The sequence below is a fragment of the Vipera berus genome (assembly GCF_964194415.1).
Source record: "Vipera berus genome assembly, chromosome: 1".
In the NCBI taxonomy this organism is placed as follows: domain Eukaryota; kingdom Metazoa; phylum Chordata; class Lepidosauria; order Squamata; family Viperidae; genus Vipera; species Vipera berus.
In genome coordinates, this window is record NC_138202.1 from 78,838,951 (window position 1) to 78,860,087 (window position 21,137).

The 21,137-nt window shown below is 43.3% G+C and overlaps 1 protein-coding gene across 4 annotated transcripts in view; it reads right to left on the reverse strand.

The window, feature by feature from the left end:
• The window catches only part of TSPAN18 (tetraspanin 18), a 198,954-nt gene that overhangs the window by 11,036 nt on the left and 166,781 nt on the right, over positions 1-21,137 (reverse strand). For all 4 annotated transcript variants that reach the window (XM_081324717.1, XM_081324715.1, XM_081324716.1 and 1 more), the window contains one exon: positions 1,217-1,315. In XM_081324717.1, the coding sequence (XP_081180843.1) occupies positions 1,217-1,315 (99 nt within the window). The remainder of the gene's footprint in view (positions 1-1,216; positions 1,316-21,137) is intronic.

A 21,137-nucleotide genomic window follows, 5' to 3' on the forward strand; every position in this document is an offset into this window, starting at 1 on the left:
ATATCTGACTGAAAATTAACTAAATCAGCAGCGTATAGAACAACTTAAATATCAGAATTTAAGCAGCCCGGCACAATTAATTTTTTGTTTTGTTTTGTTTTGCAATAAACAGAGAACAAAATGGGCACTAGGAAAGCTACTTGGGGAAAAACGTTGTTGCTGGTCTTTCACACACATATCCCAGAGATTTATTTTGTTCCTTCTATATCTGGCAGACTTGCTTTCAGTTTTTGCTTTACTTATGTTGAAAAAAAGGCTTCCATCACTAAGAAGCAGAAGATGCCTCAAACTTATACCTTGCAGATCCCCAAACTAGAGGAATGCAGCCCAGCCACTAAAGACAAACAGCTGGTTGTTTGAATGCCAGTCCTATAAATGGTGTCAAGGAAAGGGTAGAAATTTGCAGTTGTCACCTGCTCACCTTTTCTGCCATTCTCTTATGGTTAGAACACTTGGCACACTAGAAAGGCTTCTCTTTGGGCTACTCATACCTAATTGGAAGAAAGTCTCACCATTTAATAGAAATTATTTCTGAATACAGAGATGCAAAATTGTGTTCTAGTGCTGTAATATCAATAGTACTTAGTCTTAGATACTGCTTCACACTGCTTTACCGCCCTCTGTAAGGCATTTACAGAGTGGGCATATCTGGGTCCTCATTTTATCAACCTCAGAAGGATGGAAGGCTGAGTCAACCTTGAGCAGGTCAGAATCGAACTGCTGGCTGTTGGCAGAATTAGCCTGCAATACTACATTTTAAGCACTGCGCCACCACAGCTCTATAATCTTAAAATCTTAATTCCCAGAGTGAAAATCCTACAGAATCTGAACAGAAGCATTTATACTGCTAGGATGATGAGCCTTCTACTTTTCCCCCTCTTTTGCTTTTCTTACCTTTTCTGTCAAAATTAATTGTGTTTTCATTCTGTTGTGCAACTGCCAGCCACTGTTTTATATAAAATGAGTGGCAATTGTTTACCTTTGAGTCAGGTTCAGCTCCTAGTAATCTCATGTCTATGGTTTTCTTGGCAAAACTTCCTAAGTTGCTTGTCGTTGATTTTTTTTTTTTTTGGTAGGCAGGATTTCCCAATATAGTCTAGTCTACAATCCTGGGATTTCCTGGTACCAAGCAAGCATGAGCCAGTCTTGACTCTGCTCGGTAATTAAGATTAAAAAAAAATCCATATCAGGATGCATTAAACAATCAAGTACTTACTGTGATCATGACTGAGTTCCAGGTGGAAGAAAAGACATCTGATTCATTGTTCCCCTGATAATGCTTTTTCAGTTCCTTGGTAAAAAATTCTCTGGTCAGCTGCAACAAAAACCATGCACAGAAGAGGGAATGAATGAATTAATGCCAGAACTTCAAAGCAGGGCTGCATTTCTACTCATGCAAATAGGACTTGAAAGCAAGATTTATAACATGGCTATGAGCATGTGATGGATTAAGCCTACATGGTTAGGTGATCCATCAAATGGAGATGCATCCTTGAATTCAAAGCTAGGTAAAGGAAAAATGTGACATGACAGTGACCCTTAAGAATTTCCTTCACATTTACAGCCTTTTCACAAAACACATTACTTATTACGTCTATGGAGAGTCATCCAGGTCATTAGTTATCCCAAAGATGCTTTTTTCACTGGACTGGACTTTCTTCTTTTTTTTTATTTGAAGCTTTTTCAGCTCTGACTGGATGGTGGGGAATGGAAAGATTTATACTCCTTGCAGACAGCTGTTCATTTGCATTCTTTTAGCAGTTGTTAAGGCTTATCTGTGTTCTCAGGATCACCTGAGTAGTGCAAATGTGTGTGGAGCCTTCTTGGAACTGTTGAAAGGACTGTGTTGTAGACTGGAGATAGATGATGTTGTATCCCTCCCCCTGTGTTGAGAGAGGGCTGTTTAGTTTTGACATAGATGGCCTCTTTGACCCTTCTTTCAAACCAGTGGTCATCTCTGTCCAAAATGTGAACTTTGCTGTCTTCAAAAGAATGGCCTTTGTCTTTTAAATGCAGATGGACTGCTGAATCTGGTCCTGATGGGTTTGTCCTCCTACGTTGTGCTATAAGTTTATGAATTTGTTATTTCGTTTCCCCAATGTACAGATCTTCACATGGCTCATTGCTTTGTAACATCATCATCTATCTGCAGTCTACAATACAGTCCTTTCAACAGTTCCAAGAAGGCTCCCCACACATTTGCACCACTCAGGTAACCCTGAGGACACAGATAAGCCTCCAGTAACATTAGCAACTCGCTAAAGAGATGCAGATGAACAGCTGTCTGCAAGGAGTATACATCTTTCCATTCCCCACCATCCAGTCAGAGCTGAAGAAGCTTCTTGGATGAGAAGTGAAATATCTTCAAAGAAAAAATAAGGAAGTCCAGTTGCTTCATGAAAAAAGCATTTTTGGGACATCACTTACTACATCATCATTTCACAATTTATCTCCAGGTGGATTCCTAACTTCGAGGTTCATAATAAGACAATACTGAATGTAATGGCCCAATCTTAGAGCCGTTTCTCATATTTCATGAAATTTTCTACTCCTGGCTGGATGTCACCTTAATTTCCCTTTTAAAATTTATTTAAAAGCTTGATGCATTTTCACTAAGCAGCATCCAAAGCAATGTGAGTTTTAAATGTGAGAGGTATCCTCTCCTCTTTTTTTTGCTTTAATCTCTTTTTTTTGCTGTAATTTTGAACATAAGCCAAAATTCAAAATGAACACTATATTCAATAAAGCATTGGCTTTTTTATTCTCCATACAAGAGGCCAATTTTGGAAATTGCTGACATTTTCATACAATTTTTCAAAATCATGCTTTTTTGGAGACACAGGCATTTTATTTAGCAGAACTGACCATATTTTTCTTCTGTGGCTCTGCTATGTGCCTTTCAAACATCTTCATAAGAACTGGGAGCATAGTCAAGCAAATTGGAGGACAAGATTGCAAGTAAGAGCAAAGGAAGAAGAAATTCCACTATTGCAGTGGACTTTCTTCAATGCTGCTTATAGACACAAAGCTAGAAGTAAAGTATTTATGATTGATCTGCCCAAATAACTATTGAATTTTTTATTGCCATATAATTCCCTTTACAGTTATGTGCTCCACTGCAAATACACAAGTAAAATTTGAAATTGCAGTGCTATCATTTGGAAGATGTTATTAATTCCATCTTTAGGAATTATTAAAAAAATGTCACCCATGAGTTGAGGATTGACTTCTGGCAACCATATGGACAAGTTCATGTAGCTATTTTGGAAAAAACAGATGGTTTGCCATGGCTTTACTTCTAGGATGTAGGGATATTGAGTTTTTTTGGCTTCCTACTCTACAGTCCTGTGATTTCTAGGTGAGATGATCCAGGGCACAGCACAGAGGCAACACAGTCAGCTGGCAGTTCTAACTGCCCCTTTATTGCTCCAAATGTTCCTCCAAATTCTCCCACCTTTCTGACAAGTCTCAGAACAAGTAAACACACACACACACACACACACACACACCTTCAGCAGCCTCTGACTGCAAGTTGTTTCAAATGTTTTTAGATTAGAACAGCAATTTACTCAAGGCCAAGCAGATAACAAGGAAAGGAACCTACATTAAAATCTAACGAGTCTGTGAAAATGCGAGCTTCCCTGAGTTGTTTCTGAAGAGAAGCCAAAATTCAAACTGAAGTTTAGAACACCAAATCAAGTTTGGCTTTACAAGTAGAAATCACAACACAGAACAGATCAGAGGGTTGTTTCCAATGTCGACAACAGCACACAAACCTCCAATAATTCAGCATTTGCTCCCAACAAATGCCCCTCCCCACAGCGTTTCCTTAAGTCTCAGTCCCCAGGTGTGCCTTGTGGAGAGGGTCAGGGTGCTCTTCTCCCGAGTGGTCGGGCCTGCCTGCGTTGTTCCTTCCTTCTCTCCACTCTGTGCTCTAGGCTCAGGAGGGGGTGGCCCTTGCACATCGCCTGAGCTCTGTCTCTCATGTTCATCCTGTCCCTGTTCCTCCAAGCCTTCAAGCAGTCCCATTCTTGAAAAGCCCTGGCCTGTCTCGGCCTGCTCAGCTCTAGTTCCGGCTCATCTTCCTCAGCAGATTCAGCAAGACACTAGGTGATTTCCCATGCAAGTATTAATCACTTCCTTCTTTACGTTTGCTTTTTCCAGATCAGCCAAGACTAGCTAAATGCTGAGACCTCTCTTAATTCAATGAAAATATAACACATTTTAACACGCCTGGCAAGATATTTCTACATCCATAGCAAAAAAAAAGGGAATGTACACTAATAGTTCAGAATTAACAAGTTGTCTCTAGTGAAATGTTTGCCTTTTTTTTTTGAATCACACTGGAGGTCATTTTTATTTTTTAAAATTGTTTGCCTCAAACGTTATTACTAAAATTAATGGCCCATTCTGCAGACCCCATAGGAGTTGCTGAGGATATATGAAAGCTATACCTTAAATAACTTCAACAAGAGCAGCTCTATCACTCTAAATGGAAATGCTTATTAATCAGACTGGACAAGAATATTCCCCAGGGAAATAAGCCAGTTCCATCAGGCACCTTGGGGTTAGGAGGTGGCCATACACACACTCAAGCATTGTGTTTTCCTTTCCTTCTTTTGCATAATTTACGGAGCCTGGACTCCCAATCCTGTGGAGGCAGCCACCCAGATATTTTATTGATGTTTGTCTCTTTCCTAAGTGCAGACTTTGAAACTAATATTACAGTTGGTAAGAGTCCCAGTTGGCTTCCTCTGACCAGTTCTAAACAAAAGAGCTATTTGAATATAAAGTGAAATCTTTATTTTGACAGGCAGGATCCCAATGGAAAAGTTGGACGGTTGTATGTGTGATTTTTATGAGATTTGATCTATACAAAGCCCAGTGCTGGAACTGTTCTACCAGGAAAATATTCCATTCCTTTTCACTAGTAGAACATTTAAATTTGCTCCGTATATTTTACAAAGAAGGGCAATAGAGTTAATAGCCATTTGAGAAGGCTCAATAAAAATAAAGAAGTAAAATCTGTAATACTGATTAACAATTGTTTTTCTTCTTTTTAGAAGTTACAGTTAGATTAAGAAGGTTTTTGTTCATTGTGTTGTCAATGCACAAAGCACTTGGATTCATGGGTGATTTTACTTAAGCTTCGGGTAATGATGACAGTGATTAGAAAATTAGCTGGATAGTTGACAGAATAGTTTATCAGTATCCCCTTTTCCTAGAGAGGTAGATTTCTGTGCCTTCTGGGTAGAAAGACAGAATACATCCTCCTCCTCCATATAATGAAATAATAAAAAGTTAGAGCAGCAAGGCGGGGAAAATAGCATGATTCCAATCAAGTAGAGGTAAAAGAAACAAAAAGCAAACACAATTTTTATATTGTGATGATGTTGTTGGCAAACTTCCAGAGATTTATTAAGCAGCAAATGTTTCTTCCACTGAAGTCACAGATCAATGACTTGCTGGCAATCTACTGGGACATTTTCGTTACATCTATATCCAGGTGCAACTTGAGCAAAATAGTTAGCATAACGGTGAATATGAGCCTGACATGATTGTTTGATATTCTGCATCCTGCCTAATGCAAGTATGTTAGGTACAAAATTTAAGAACATTTATTACTTTAAAGAGGCTACTAAAAGGCCTCTTAACCAAAGGATCGCCTAATGTTGTTAATGTAAGATAGTGTTATATCTGCTTTGATTTTTTTTTAGTGTAAGCTTCTTTATTAAAAATATACAATACGTTTAAGTTAAGAAATAGCTTGATATCAATACCTGGGAAAATACTGGAAAGGTAATTAAGGGTTTGTAAGCACCTAGAAACGAACATGGTGATTACTAGAAGCCAGCATGTGTTTGTTAAAAAAAAAACAATTAGGTCAGACAAACCTTCTTTGATAAAGTGACTAAATTAGTGGACCAGCAAAATGCTGTAGGTGTAGTGTATTTGGACTTCAGTAAGGCATTTAACAGAAGGGACGCGGTGGCTCAGTGGGTTAGGACGCTGAACTTGTCGATCGGAAGGTCGGCAGTTTGGCGGGTCGAATCCCGAGTGCCGCGTAGCAGAGTGAGCGCCTGTTACTCGTCCCAGCTTCTGCCCACCTAGCAGTTCGAAGGCACGTCAAAATGCAAGTAGAAAAATAGGGACCACTACGGTGGGAAGGTAACAGCGTTCCGTGCTAGTCATGCCGGCCACATGACCACGGAGACGTCCTCGGACAAGCGCTGGCTCTTTGGCTATGAAACGGAGATGAGCACCGGCCCCTAGAGTCGGAAACGACTAGCACGCATGTGCGGGGGAACCTTTACCTTTACCTTTAAGGCATTTAACAAAGTAGACCACTACCTTAATAAGATAGAAAAATGTGGGATAGACAGTACTACCACCAGAGGGATTTGCTGACCAGCCGCACCCGGCATGTAGTCCTTAATAGAGCTGCACCTACATGAAGGGAAGCCTGCAGTAATGTACCACAAGGTTCTGCCTTGGACCCAGTATTCTTCAATATATGATCTAGATGAGGGGATGGAAGGGGAAATCATCAAATTTGCAGGTAACACCAAGGTGGGGGGGGAATTACTTTGGAAGATAGACTCAAGATTCAGAAGGAACTTGACAGATTTGGGCATTGGGTCCTAACAAACAAGATGCAGTTCTGGGATGAGAAAAATAAGGTCCTGCACTTAGGCAGGAAATCCAAATGCAAAATGGGTGATATCTGTCTCAATAGTAGTAACTGTGAGAGAGACCACCACTTAAGTATGAGCTCAGAAGCAAAAAAGACAATGCGGTCTTGGGCTGCATTAATAGAGGAATAGCATCAAGATAATGAGAAATAATAATGCCACTTTATACTGCACTAGTGAGACCACATATGGAATACTGCATTCAGTTCTGGTCACAGGATACAAAAATGATGTTGAGGATACAAAAGTGTGCAGAGAAGAGAAACAAAGATGATAAAAGGTCTATAAGATAAATCATATCAGAGATGGTTGAGGGAGCTAGGTATATCTACACTATTGATGAGAACTGATAACTGTCTTCCAGTACTTGAGGGACTTTCACAGAGAAGAGGGAACTGACTTATTCTCCAAAGCACCAGAGGGCAGGACAAGAAGTAATGGGTGGTGTTAGGTTCTGGCAGACGAATGACTCAGTGAGGTTTAACAGCAAACAAGGTTTATTAATACACAATGGTCGACTGTCAACTGTCAAAATAACTCCGGCTTTTATACTCGAGCCGTTTGAACTGTATCCAATCCCAAGCCCGGGCTTCCCGCCGTTACAAAGTTAGCCAATAATTGCACCCCGGCTTCCCGCTTCAAAGGAACCTTCTTTGCACTAAAGCTACTGACATAACACCCCTTCCCCCCCAGTTGATGTTATTTGTTGACGTAATCACTCAAGTATTTGGGTGGCTTATGGACCCTAGATGGGTATCTATTGGACTTGCCACTTACGTCATTGTTGGCTGACTGGCTGCTAGTTATGGGTCTGGAATTTTGGGTTACTGGCTCTGAAATTTCCCTACTAACTGATTGTAATTGTTGTTGTGGCTGTTGCTGTTGTTGTTGTTCAGGTACTGTTGGCCTGTCCAAAGGAAACAGCTCCCAATCACTTTGACAACGCTGTGGGGTTGCAACAGCTATATAAGGTTGAGTTTCCACTTCTACCCCACTATCTGTAAGGTCATTCTGATTATGCCAAGATGCAGTAATACCCCTGTGTTCACTTTGACCCTCTTTAACTGACACACTTTCGGGAACCCTCTTCCTTAGTTGATCAATATGTCTTTTACTTACTCTATTCCCTTCCCCCTCAATGGTGTAAGACAACGGCCCCATTATGTCAGTGACTACCCCAGGAACCCATTTGTCCCCCGGTCCATAGTTCCTGGCCCAAACTAAGTCTCCAATCTTGAAGGACCTATTAGGAATGTCCGGTTCAGCAGTTGAGGGTAGTCTGTCAGGGTGTAACCGGTCCAGTTTAGTGGTTAGCCGTCTGCCCCACCTCATTTCTGCAGGGCTTTTCCCGGTAGCCGTGCAAGGGGTTGTGTGTTGAGTCAGCAAAAAGTCTGCAAGTCTTTGGTGCCAGTCGCCTCGGATGATTCGCTTCAATGCATCTTTGGTGGTTCTCACGTTTCGTTCAGCCAAGCCATTGGTGGATGGGTGGAAGGGTGCTGATGTTGCATGTCTAATCGAGTTGGCCTTGAGGAAACCCTGAAATTCAGCAGAGGTGAATTGGGGCCCATTATCAGATACTATCACATCAGGTAACCCGTGAGTGGCAAAGAGGCCCCTTAAAACCTGTATTGTTCTACCAGATGACATTGAAGTAACAGGCACAACCTCCAGCCACCGAGAGAAGCTGTCCACCTTACATGGCATGGGTCCGGAATACCTCGGGGACCACCTGCTGCCGGCGTCAACTCCCCTCCGCCCCGTGCGTTCCCACAGAGAGGGCCTCCTCAGGGTGCCTCCAGTCAGAGAATGTCGGCTGGTGGCCCCCAGGGGGAGGGCCTTCTCTGTGGGCGCTCCAGCTTTGTGGAACCAGCTGCCGGTTGAGCTCCGGATGGCACCGGATCTCCGCTCCTTCCGGCGCGGGTTAAAGACCCATTTATTTGAACAAGCTGGCCTGGCCTGATGGGGAATCACTTAGGGTTTTAATATTTATATATATATATTATTGTTTTTATTGTGGGCAATAATTTAATTCTTTTTTAACTTTTGTACTTTTGTAGTTTTAAGATATGCCCTGTTCACCGCCCTGAGTCCTTCGGGAGAAGGGCGGTATAAAAATTTAATTAAATAAATAAATAAATAAATAAACTAGGAAAGTTAGGCCTTGAAATGGCCCTGCAAAGTCAATGTGAATCCTAGACCAAGGATTCCTGGCCAATTCCCACTTATGCATGTGTGCGTGTGCCTGCTCAGGCCTAGATCGCTGACACAGATAACACCCTAAAACACATTCTTCTATAGACTTGTCTAACCCCGGCCACCACAAATGACTTCTGGCTAATGCCTTCATTCGGACAATCCCCGGGTGACCTTCATGTAGTTCCGTTAAAATTGTATTCCTGTAAAGGTCAGGAATAACAACACGGTTACCCCACAATATACACCCCAAATGGGAAGATAGTTCATCTTTTCTCCTAAAATATGGAGTGTACTTGGAGTCAGGGTTACTACTTGGCCAACCCCCTAGTACCCAGGTCATAATCCTATTGAGAATATGGTCTTTTTTAGTGGCCGCAGCTATTTCCCATCTGTTCCGTCTTAGAGGTGAGAGCTCTAGGCGGTATCTCTCTCCCCGGCTGTATATCTCAGGCTGCTCCCCGGTTCTGACCGTTGTGAGAGAACGGGGATTGTCCAGGGGTTACCCAGCTCTAGTGGCAGAAGAGCTGGGTTTGCAGTCTGGATATTCTCCTTCCATTTTAAGATCCTCCCATTTTATTTATTTTGATCTGGGTCTGTTTTTTGCTGTTTTACCCAATTATTACCATGGTTTTGAGGTACTCCAGCACGGTTTTACTCGCCCTCAGGGGTGCCCCCCCATCCTGGGTGCGACCCGCCTTACCTTTTAATTCGCCTCTTGATGACGGGCCCGATTGTTGGGACCCTGAGAGATGGCCGGGCAGAAACAGGGGCCTAAGATATAAATTTAATAAGAGGCCCCTGATTACTTTTTTAGCTAAATTTTTTGTAGGGTTAGGGAGGGGGGAGGGTTGTGGTTGGTTGGAGAGGGGGGGTAATCCGCCAACTGCTGTTCAGGCCAGGCCCAGGATAGATCACGTTGAGGGGGAGCCGGGGTCGGTCATCTCCGGAGCTCTGGAGCGGGTCGTGGGATTGTCAATTCCCACGACGATAGGGAATGGCAGCAGGTGTAAGATCAGAGGGCCGTATCGACCTCCGGGAGGGCCCCTCCGCTATCTACAAGCGGTGAGGCGCTCCGACCCTCTGTCTTCGACCCAAGGTTCTGGGAGCGGGGATGTGCAGCCACCTGAGCTCCGGCTGGTGTACCTGAATGCCAGGTCCGTTGCTAATAAGGCTCCCCTCGTCCGGGATCTTGTCGAGGGTGAGCATGCGGACCTGGCCTGCATCACGGAAACCTGGTTGGGCCCAGAGGGTGGTATCCCCCTGGTTGATCTTTGCCCACCAGGCTTCCGGGTGCTACACCGGCCTCGGACTCAGGGTAGGGGTGGGGGAGTGGCTGTGGTTATGAGGGAGACCTTATGTCTGCAGGAGGCCACCGTTCCTCAGATAGTCGGGTGTGAATCTCTCCTATTGAGGTTTGGTCCCAGGGCGCAGTTGGGCTTGCTGCTCGTGTACCTTTCGCCTAGTCGCGTAGCAGCAGCCCTGCCTGAGCTTCTCGATATCCTCTCAGGGCTGGTGATTGAGTTTCCCAAACTTATGGTTTTGGGAGACTTCAATCTACCATCCCTGGGAGGAGCATCTGAGTTAGCTCGGGAGTTCATGGCTTCCATGACGGCCATGGACCTGACGCAGGTAATTCATGGACCGACTCATGAGGGAGGCCACACCCTTGACTTGGTTTTCTTATCTGGTCGGTGGTTAGATGATCTTGGTGGGGGCTCCCCAATTGTTATGCCCCTGTCATGGACCGATCATCATCTCCTGCGGCTGGTCTTCCGTTTTGCCACCCCCCACCGTGGGGTTGTTGAGCCAACTAGATGGTTCCGCCCCAGGCGCTTAATGGACCCTGAGAGGTTTCAGGCAGCGCTGGGGTCCCCACCTGCCTCCTTAGCTCACAGCTCGGCAGATGCCTTAGTGGAAGCCTGGGAAAGGACGGCCACGGAGGCACTTGACCGAGTTGTACCCTTGCGGCCCCTGACCCGGCGCAGATCCCAATGGGCTCCATGGTTCTCCGCGGAGCTCTGGGAGATGAAGCGTCGGAGACGGGGCCTAGAGAGCGTTTGGAGGTGCAGCCGATCTGAATCCGACCGATTGCGACTAAGAACCCATATTAGGTCTTATCTCGCAGCGATGAGGGTAGCGAGATCTAACTACTTCGCTGCCCTCATCGCGTCCGCAGATAATCGCCCGGCCGCCCTGTTTAGGGTGACCCGCTCCCTCCTTAATCAGGAGGTGAGTGGGGAACCCTTGCAGGGGCGTGCCGAGGAATTTAGTCAACATCTGTTGGACAAAATCGCTCGGATTCGGACAGGTTTGGACTCCGACTGGGCAGTATCGGACGATCAGGACACGAGCGGTCTTGTCAATGTCACCTGGGAGGAGTTCGATCCTGTGACTCCGGAGGAAGTGGACAGGATCATGGGGAGGCTGAGCTCCACCACATGTTTATTGGACCCGTGCCCTTCCTGGCTGGTTTATGCAGCCCGGGAGGGGACACGAGGCTGGTTCCAGGCGGTTATATCTGCCTCTCTGAGTGAGGGTAGTTTTCCCGCCGCCTTGAAAGAGGCGGTGGTGAGACCTCTCCTCAAGAGGCCTGCCTTGGACCCGGCTGTTTTGAATAACTTTCGTCCGGTCTCCAACCTTCGCTTTCTTGCGAAGGTTGTTGAGAGTGTGGTGGCGCATCAGCTCCCTCTGGTCCTGGATGAAGCGGATTATCTAGACCCGTACCAATCGGGCTTCAGGCCTGGGTACAGCACGGAGACGGCATTGGTCGCGCTGGTGAATGATCTCTGGAGGGCCCGGGACAGGGGATATTCCTCTGTTCTAGTCCTATTAGACCTCTCAGCGGCTTTCGATACCATCGACCATGGTATCCTGCTGCGGCGTCTCAGGGGATTGGGAGTGGGAGGCACGGTTCTTCAGTGGTTCTCCTCCTATCTCCTGGGACGCTCGCAGTCGGTGTTGGCAGGGGGGCAGAGGTCGACCGCGAGGCCTCTCGCTTGTGGAGTTCCTCAGGGGTCGGTCCTCTCGCCTCTCCTGTTCAACATCTACATGAAACCGCTGGGTGAGATCATTCGTGGTTTTGGAGTTGGGTATCATCAGTATGCTGATGATACCCAACTTTTCATTTCGACCCCAAACCACCCCAGTGATGCCCTCGACGTGATGTCCCGTTGCCTGGAGGCGGTCCGGGTCTGGATGGGGAGGAACAGGCTTCGACTCAACCCTGACAAGACTGAGTGGCTGTGCGTACCGGCATCTCGGGATATTCAGGATATCCCACCCCTCATTATGGGGGGTGAGTCATTATCTCCTGTAGATAGGGCTCGCAACTTGGGAGTCCTCCTAGATTCACAACTCTCCTTAGAAGACCATATTGTAGCTGTGACTAGGGGGGCCTTCGCCCAGGTTTGCCTGGTGCGCCAGTTGCGGCCCTATCTAGACCGGGATGCCTTGCGTACGGTCACTCATGCGCTCGTGACCTCTCGTCTTGATTACTGCAACGCTCTCTACATGGGGCTACCCTTGAAGACCACTCGGAGGCTCCAACTGGTACAGAATGCAGCCGCGAGAGTTGTACTGGGAGTCTCCCGATACTCCCATGTCACACCTTTACTCCGCGAGCTGCATTGGTTACCAGTTGTCTTCCGGGTGAGGTTCAAGGTGTTGGTAATGACCTACAAAGCCCTTCATGGCATGGGTCCAGAATACCTTGGGGAGCACCTGCAGCCGGCGTCAACTTCCCTCCGCCCAGTACGCTCCCACAGAGAGGGCCTCCTCAGGGTGCCACCGGTCAAAGAATGCCGACTGGTGGCCCCCAGGGGGAGAGCGTTCTCTGTGGGTGCACCGGATTTATGGAACCATCTTCCGGTTGAGCTCCGGATGGCGCCCGATCTCCGCTCCTTCCGGCGCGATCTTAAAACTTATCTCTTTAAACAAGCTGGCCTGGCCTGATGGGACGGGGTGGGATTTTTATAAATGACTTTAATTTTAAATTTGTATTAATTTATGGGCATTGTTTAATCATGTTTTAATAATTTTAATTTTTGTATCTAGTTTTTATGTATTGCCCTGTTCACCGCCCTGAGTCCCTAGGGAGAAGGGCGGTATACAAATTAAATTAATAAATAAATAAATAAATAAATAATATTTCTCTAGCTGTTAAGGGGCATTCAGGAATTTCATGGAGTGACATAATTTGTCCTACCGGTGCAGGGTCTTCCTCGGTGTTGGTTAGAGGCAGTCTGCTAAGGGCATCCGCATGGCCCATTTCCTTACCAGGTCTATGTTGCAATGAAAATGAATATGCTGAGAGGAAAATTGACCACCTCAGCATCCTGGGAGACATTATTTGGGGTGTCTGTTTATCAGTGGTAAACAGTCCCAGTAACGGTTTGTGGTCAGTGAGTATGGTAAAGTTCCTACCATAAAGGTAATCATGGAACTTTTTTACTCCTGCCACAATAGCTAATGCCTCTCTATCAATTTGTGCATAATTCCGTTCAGCTTTGGTAAGCGTCCTGGAATAGTATGCAATTGGCTTTTGAATGCCCTGACAATCCATGTGGCTGATGACAGCCCCCACACCATAAGGCGAAGCATCACAAGCTAAATAGATCAGTTTGTTCTCAATAAAATGAGTAACTGTGGACTGGCTAGATAGAATATCTTTTAAGGTTTGAAAACTGACTCTATGTTTTTCTTGCCACTGCCATGGGGTTTTTCTATCTAATAGTCTGTGTAATGGTTCCGCGATGGCAGCTTTATGTGGCAAGAATGTGTGATAGAAATTGACTAATCCTAAAAAGGCTTGTAATTCAGCCTTATTTTTTGGTTCAGGAGCCAATTTAATTGCTTTAATTTTTTCAGCTGTAGGGTGTATTCCTTTTTTATCTATTCTAAATCCTAAAAATTCAGTGGATTTAACTCCAATACAGCATTTTTCCCTTTTTAATTTAAGTCCAGCCTCCCTGAATCTTCCCAGTACCTTTTCCAGACGCTCAGCTAAAATTTCTTCATTCCTTCCAGCTATTAGGACATCATCAAAGTAAGGGCATACACCAGGTATGCCCTTTAAAGTCCTCTCCATCACCTCCTGGAAGATGCCTGGAGCTGCTGCAATACCAAATTGCAGTCTGTGGACTCGGAACGCCCCCTTGTGGGTGACAATAGTTTGAGCTTCAGCAGCTTCCCTGGAAACAGTAAGTTGCAAATACGCCTGCGCCAAGTCGAGCTTGGCAAAAATGGCGCCGTCCTGGATCGTGGCGAGGACCTGTTTCACCGTCGGGACCGGGTAAGCATGCTTTTTCATTCCAAGGTTCAGGGTGGCTTTATAATCAGCACAAATCCTCACATCCCCATTTGGTTTAAGGGGTGTGACGATTGGTGTTTCCCACAAGCCACCCTCGACCGGTTCTAATACGCCTTGGCCTACAAGCTTATCGAGCTCGGCCTCGATTTTTTGCTTCAGGGCAAAAGGCACCCGACGGGCCTTAAACCTGATGGGCTTAACTGACGGGTCTAGGTTAAAGTTAATTGGGGGCCCCTTATATTTCCCTAAAGATCCATCAAATACGTCTGCGAATTCATCGCAGACAGATTTGAGGGTCTTTTTATTATTAATGGTATTTATTCCCCCAACCCAAATTCCCAGAGCTGGGAACCAATTAAGTCCAATTAAACTGGTTCTATGGCCTTCGGTGACTAATAAGTCTAAGAAGCCATTAAACCCTTTATACTTAACCTTTAAACTGACCTTCCCTTTAATAATTATTGGGGTTTTTTGGAAGTCAGCTAATTGAATTTTTGTTGGTCTGAGTGGAATTCTTTGGCCACTCTTATGTTCGATAATTTTAAGGGTCTCGTTGGAAATTATTGATACCGAGGCCCCGGAATCAACTTCCATTTTGCAAGGAATTCCTTGCAATTGGACTAAGATTTTTAATTTTGGCCTTAGAATAAGATTTATTTTAGGCTTTCCAATGTGGTTGACTCGCGCCACCTCCCCGCGGTTGGGGTCCTGTGCCAAAGGTTTAGGGGTCTCATTGCCACTATAGCAAGGGGTTACCTTACCTTCGGCCCAAACGTCGATTTCGTGTAGACGATTGTCGCGTGAACGACCCCGGCAAATGGCTTGAATGTGGCCGGTCTTTCGGCACAATCTGCACTTAGCAGAGCGGAATCTGCATGTTGCTCTAGGGTGGTTGCCCCCGCAGCTTCCACATCTGATGTCGTTGTCGCGCGGTCTTGTTGAATTGTCTCTCTGTTGACGTTGCGGTGCTATTGTTTGGAATCGGCGACTCGGTTCTGGTCCTTCGCTGCGAAATGGTTTAGCCGCCATTTTTCCAAACCTTCTGGTGACTTCTGCTATGTCGGCTTCCCATTGTTGGTCCACCTCCCCACTGTCCACACGGCTTTCTAAGTTTATTTCGGATGAAGTAGCCATGCTATTGCGGGGGGGGTCTCGGTTCCCAGTGGATTCATACGTCAAAAGTTCGTCCAGGACTTCTTGCAAATCGCCAGTGGGCTTAGAGATGATACGATTTTGTAACTGTTCGTCTCGCAAGCCCAGCACCACTCTATCCCGAATCCTTATTTCTAGATTGTCATATTTACATCGTAACGCTGCTTCTCTGACCGCAGCAACGAATTTTTGGATTGACTCGCCCGGTCTCTGATTGCGTTTTTCAAAAATGCGCCGCCAAAAGAGTTCTGATCTTTTCGGCGTAAAATGTACTTTTAATTTGGCCAGTAAGTCAGCGTACGGAACGCTTGATACTGGCAACGGTTGACAGAGTCCCACGGCAACCCGGTACACGGGTGTGCCACTGATAGTTAATAAGGCAGCCGCCTTTTTTCGGTCGTCAGTTACGCCGTTCACGAGCAAAAAAGCTTCGACCTGTCCCACATATTCTTCCCAGTCCTCTGGGTAGTTTGGATCAAATTCTTTTAAAGAACCGAGTTGCGCCATTCGGAGGTTTGTTGGTTCTGCCGCGGCCACTTGCGGTTGACTGTGTATTTTAAATTTGCCGCCTTACGCTCAGCTGGTTGTCGCCGATCCTTCACTAGTCCGCCATCTATCCCACCTTCGTCGCCACTTGTTAGGTTCTGGCAGACGAATGACTCAGTGAGGTTTAACAGCAAACAAGGTTTATTAATACACAATGGTCGACTGTCAACTGTCAAAATAACTCCGGCTTTTATACTCGAGCCGTTTGAACTGTATCCAATCCCAAGCCCGGGCTTTCCGCCGTTACAACGTTAGCCAATAATTGCACCCCGGCTTCCTGCTTCAAAGGAACCTTCTTTGCACTAAAGCTACTGACATAACAGGTGGAAACTTGTTAAAGAGAGATCCAGCCTGGAAGTAAGAAGAAAGTTTCTGACTATGAGAACAATTAAGCAATGGAATAGCTTGCCTCCCGAGTTGTAGGTGTTCCATCATTGGAGGTTTTCAAAAATAGACTGGACAACCATTTGACCACTATGGTATGAGGTCTCCTACCTTGAGCAGGAGTTTGGACTAGAAGACGTCTGAGGTCCCTTCCAGCCCTCTGATTCTGTGTTCTAATATGTTCCCAATTATCTGCACAGAATTCTCACTTATTCATTGCTTCTCCCATTTCTAAAGAATCTGTAGCTGTAGCTTTGAGGTACGATTGTGTTTGCCCTCTATAGCAATGCTTACTCTCTGTGAATACTTGCCTTCTACCGAAGTCTTATTGCTCTTACACCTTCTACTTAGTCAGACGTGTTTCTACTTATATGGTGGCAGCATGGAGCCCAAATTTGGGAGTCAGGATCCAGCATGTTGAATAATCAACAACCAAGCTGACATCTGCCATTGGCAAATTTTCAAACAAGACAAATAAGGTATCTGGGCTAATAGCTGACAGCATATTACATGGGGCACAAATATATACTGGGTGGAACTTTTATTTGAAGGAATCATAACTAAGCTACTCATTGACAGGCCAAAGATGTTCTTTTTTACAGATTTCTCCGCTGCTGCTTCATTTTTTATTAATTATATTAAGCCTATTTGCGGACCTATACCACAGTTGTGTAGATCTCAAACTAGTAAGCAATCATACCACAACTTTTTGAAATTATATGATGCATGAGATCTTGAAGAATTCAGTTCCTTTTGATCTGTTTCAATTTTATTTTAAACCTAGATTTGGGATTGACACATCTTTGGTCTTTTTGTTAGAAAGTGAGCAATCTTGTTTCTAGTAGAGTTCTCAAGATCATACTATCCTTCTGGACCTATGTCTGGCAGGTATAAATTAGGGAGTATGAACAGAAAAGTTCCATTATGAAGTGGCCAGTAAATAAAATAAATTAATGAATTCAAAAGACCCCATTTCAAATTGTTCCAGTTCTAGTTTCCATTTGGCACTGTTGTTGACAGCTTTGGCTATACTTCCCAAGTTATAACCATGAAAAAAAAGTCATCAGACAGTATCAGCACTATTGCTATTATGCAGATGACATAAAATTATTTCATTTTTCAGAAGAGTGTTGTCTCAGTGATTGCACTAACAAATTGGGTGCAGTGAATACTTTATCCTGTAAAATAAAAGTTGGCTCTCCCTCTTGCTGTTTTTAATCAAATACTGATAATCATTTTATTTCAGCAGGATTTTTTATTCTAATGTTTCTGTGTTTTGGCCTTTATTGCGGGCACTTTGATTTGATTGCTTCATGTTATTCTTTTAATGTATTTAATTTTAATGTATTATAAACTTCAGTGAATGGTGTCCTTGCATCAGAAGGATGGGACACTCACCCACCCACTCAATAGAATGCTTTTTAACACAGAGGTATTCCTGATCCCCACTTTGGAAGACTATAAGAATATACAGAAGTGAAGGTCAGCTCGACCATAAAGAATATCTTATTATTTTAATATGCTCTACTTCTTAATGACATATCAGGATGATAAATGCTATACATTGGGTACCCTTTACTGGAATTCCTATAATTCCTTTTCTACAGTACTAGGTGTGTAAATCTATTATTTAAATTTCATTAAATGTTTAAATTGATTGCCATTTTCTTCCCTATGGGGCCTGATTTTGGTACATCCCGTATATAGCCTACCAAAAAGGAACAAAACTGATTTTGAGCCTGGGAGTCTAGTTCAGTACATATTTCATATCCAAGTTTTTGATGTAGTGACACTGACCTCTTTCATTAAAAACAAAACCTTTCCTCAATTTGGTGTCATCCAGAGAAAAGATACAGAACGTCCAGTCACCCTGATCTTGAGAAGACTGGTCAAAAGGTTTATGAGTTGTAACCCATTTGGAAATCAGAGGCTAAGGAAAGCTGAGTTAAATCCTAAATCCTTGAAAGGATATACACTATAGCCTGTTAGCATGAAATTCCAATTTGTAATCTTTCTGTTAGTTTCATTTTAAGAATTTGATTGGCCTGAGATAGTTTTGCTGATGGTTTTTCTATTAAGTACTGTGAAGTTGGCTAGAAGGGATTAAGATCTGGTTCACCGATAAGACGTCTGACATACGGAGCAGACAAAGGACCTACAGCAATTCTTTTTTCTTCCTGTAAACAAGAATAAAGATAAGGTGCTTCAACTGGAGCAGGTTTGCAAAATTAGTTCACTTTTGTTTTGCTTGAAAAACGAACTGAATATATACAGCACTGAGGAATATAAAACTACAGTGGTTATAACCAGTAGGTCACAGACAGTGCCATACCACTCAAGCATCCAAGTTGCCTTGTGCTCACTTTCTAAGCATAATATTTTCATTGTTTCTCCTGTGCCTAGAGTAGCGATTGCATTATGAAAAATGATCACCATGGCAGGATTTTGCACAAGGAAGAAATTCCAGTGTAGCTCTGGCCTTTCCTGTTGTTGAATCCCATTCTTCTTAACCTTGCTCCAATTTAAATTTTCGATTTTGTTTTGTTTCCCTGCTGTGTTCCTGTACTCCACTAATTCAGTTATTTGAAACAGAGTCTCTGCTTGCCTGCTCCACTGACTGTCTCATTTGAAATCTCAGCGGAGCAGATCGTTCTCCTTCCCTATTTGGGTTCTTAATCTCTTCTTTCCCCTCTGCTATTAATTATTCAATTCTAACTATATTATTTAACCCCATGTAGTGCTGGAAACATTTTGGCTGCAGGATGTTGCACGAGATGAAATTGTACCCCACTGCAAAACAAGGAGAACTATGTTTATCAATTATTTCTTCCTCAGAGGGAGATGGGCTGTGTAGAGAGCAGCATTAACCATAATAGCACAAGACAAGCTGGGAAGACATTAAGAGCAGGCTGTGAAAATGCATCAACAAAAAACAGTGCAGTATTAAAAAAATAATTTCTCTACTTATCTGAGTATTTTAATGTTCTTTAAAGCAGATCTATTATTTCAAAGTACAATTAATTATCTTCCCTTTTCTATGGCTACCAGCATATTTTAGTGTGGCTACTTTAGACGAGGTGAACGAGGTTGTCTCCCTACTCCTCGATAATTATTCCAATCCACTCTAAAATTTCATATACTTTCACAGGAAAATATGATTATTATATTTTTTAATCCCATTTATATCCCGCCCTTCTCCGAAGACTCAGGGCGGCTTACAATCTAAGCACAAATCAATGTGCTTAGCAATATTTAAAAAAAAACAAACAGGAAAAGCCCCAGACTACATGCAAACCCCATATGAGAACATAGAAATTCTATATTGTGAGATTTTGGGCAATAAAAATTAATTAAAGATGAATATTTGGAGGTACCCAAGAGCTGGGTACAGACATTGTAACTATCATCCTTTGCAATATCATAAGAGGCTGGCTTTGACCATAATCCAAGGAAATGGTTTATATGATACAGGATAGTGAAGTGCTAATTAGGAGCTGATCACTCCAATCATCTCACCTCCATTCAATTTAATCAGACATTGTGCTCCAGAATATTATCACTATAGTTACCATTCTTGCCTGTTCCAGATTCTGTGGGGTAAGTGCTCTGGCACAGGACTACAATATATTCATACTGTTTGTTGTGCATTATTCTGAACTGAACTAACAATGTAAAGGAGACATTACACCCCTTTCTTTGAATGAATATAAGCTTCAGCCATAATTTACCCATCTTTTGTGTCAAAAACTAAAGAGTTGCTAATTACTGTGCGTTTGTAAACAGGCATTAGACTGCTATTTATTTTTGGTTATTTCAAAATAACTTTTTATTTAAAAAGAAATCAAGAATAATAGTTGGTAAAAACTGAAGTAAACCATTCCAAATGAATATGAAAGGTCATCTCATCTAGTATTTAAGCTAGAAAATCATGGGTCTATTAAATAAATTCCAGATCTGGATTTAAAAATTCCAGATCTACCCTCATATATTCAGTTAAGCTAAAACTGGATTTACTATTAAGCATAATAGGCTAAAACTGGATTAACTATTAAGCATAATAAGCACCAAGGGAAGAGGAACAGTTTTTTCCCCAAACTATCCTGCCCTTAACTTTTTCACTGCCACACTCTGGGCTTTGTTTAGTAATCGTCCTTATCTGCCATGTTCAACTTTAACCCGTATTGTTAAAAAAGTTTTTTTTCTTTGGCATGGTGAATCACTAAACTTTAAATATTTGGTTTGAAGATATAATCAGGCACTGCATTTGTTTCTCTCTTGTGAAGTGGTATTTTCAGTTCCACTGATGAGGGTCACCATTTTTGGGGTGTGCTTTAGACACTACTTGACCTTTACCCAGACATTCCAGAAGAAGACAAGCACAAACTACTTTTATACTATTGCCTGGAAAAGTCACCAGCAGTCAGTCTCAATTGCTCTTAAGTGGGTTGCTTTGAAAGATACATTAATGAGGAGTGTTACAGTCATTTCATTTGTTCAATTATATATAATTACGGTATAGTGAACATATAAATTTACAATATCAGCAATATTTCAACCTGAAAAATACTGTATGTTGGAGTGTCACTCTTAAAATTTCCCATTAAAAATAATAATTGAATTATTAGATTGGGAAAGCTGTGTCACGCCATTATAGTAATCTGATAAATTAAAGTTCCTATTCAACTGTGTACAAAGTGGATTGTAAGTGGTAGAATAAGATCTGCTTCCAACACAAACCTACCAAGTGGCATAACTATTTTTAAATCCCCTTCATCAAATTCTCCCATCAATGGAAAGCAAATCATCTTGGCTGCCAAGCATTTTTGCTGCTTTGATGATTCATTCCCTAGAGGATTCAC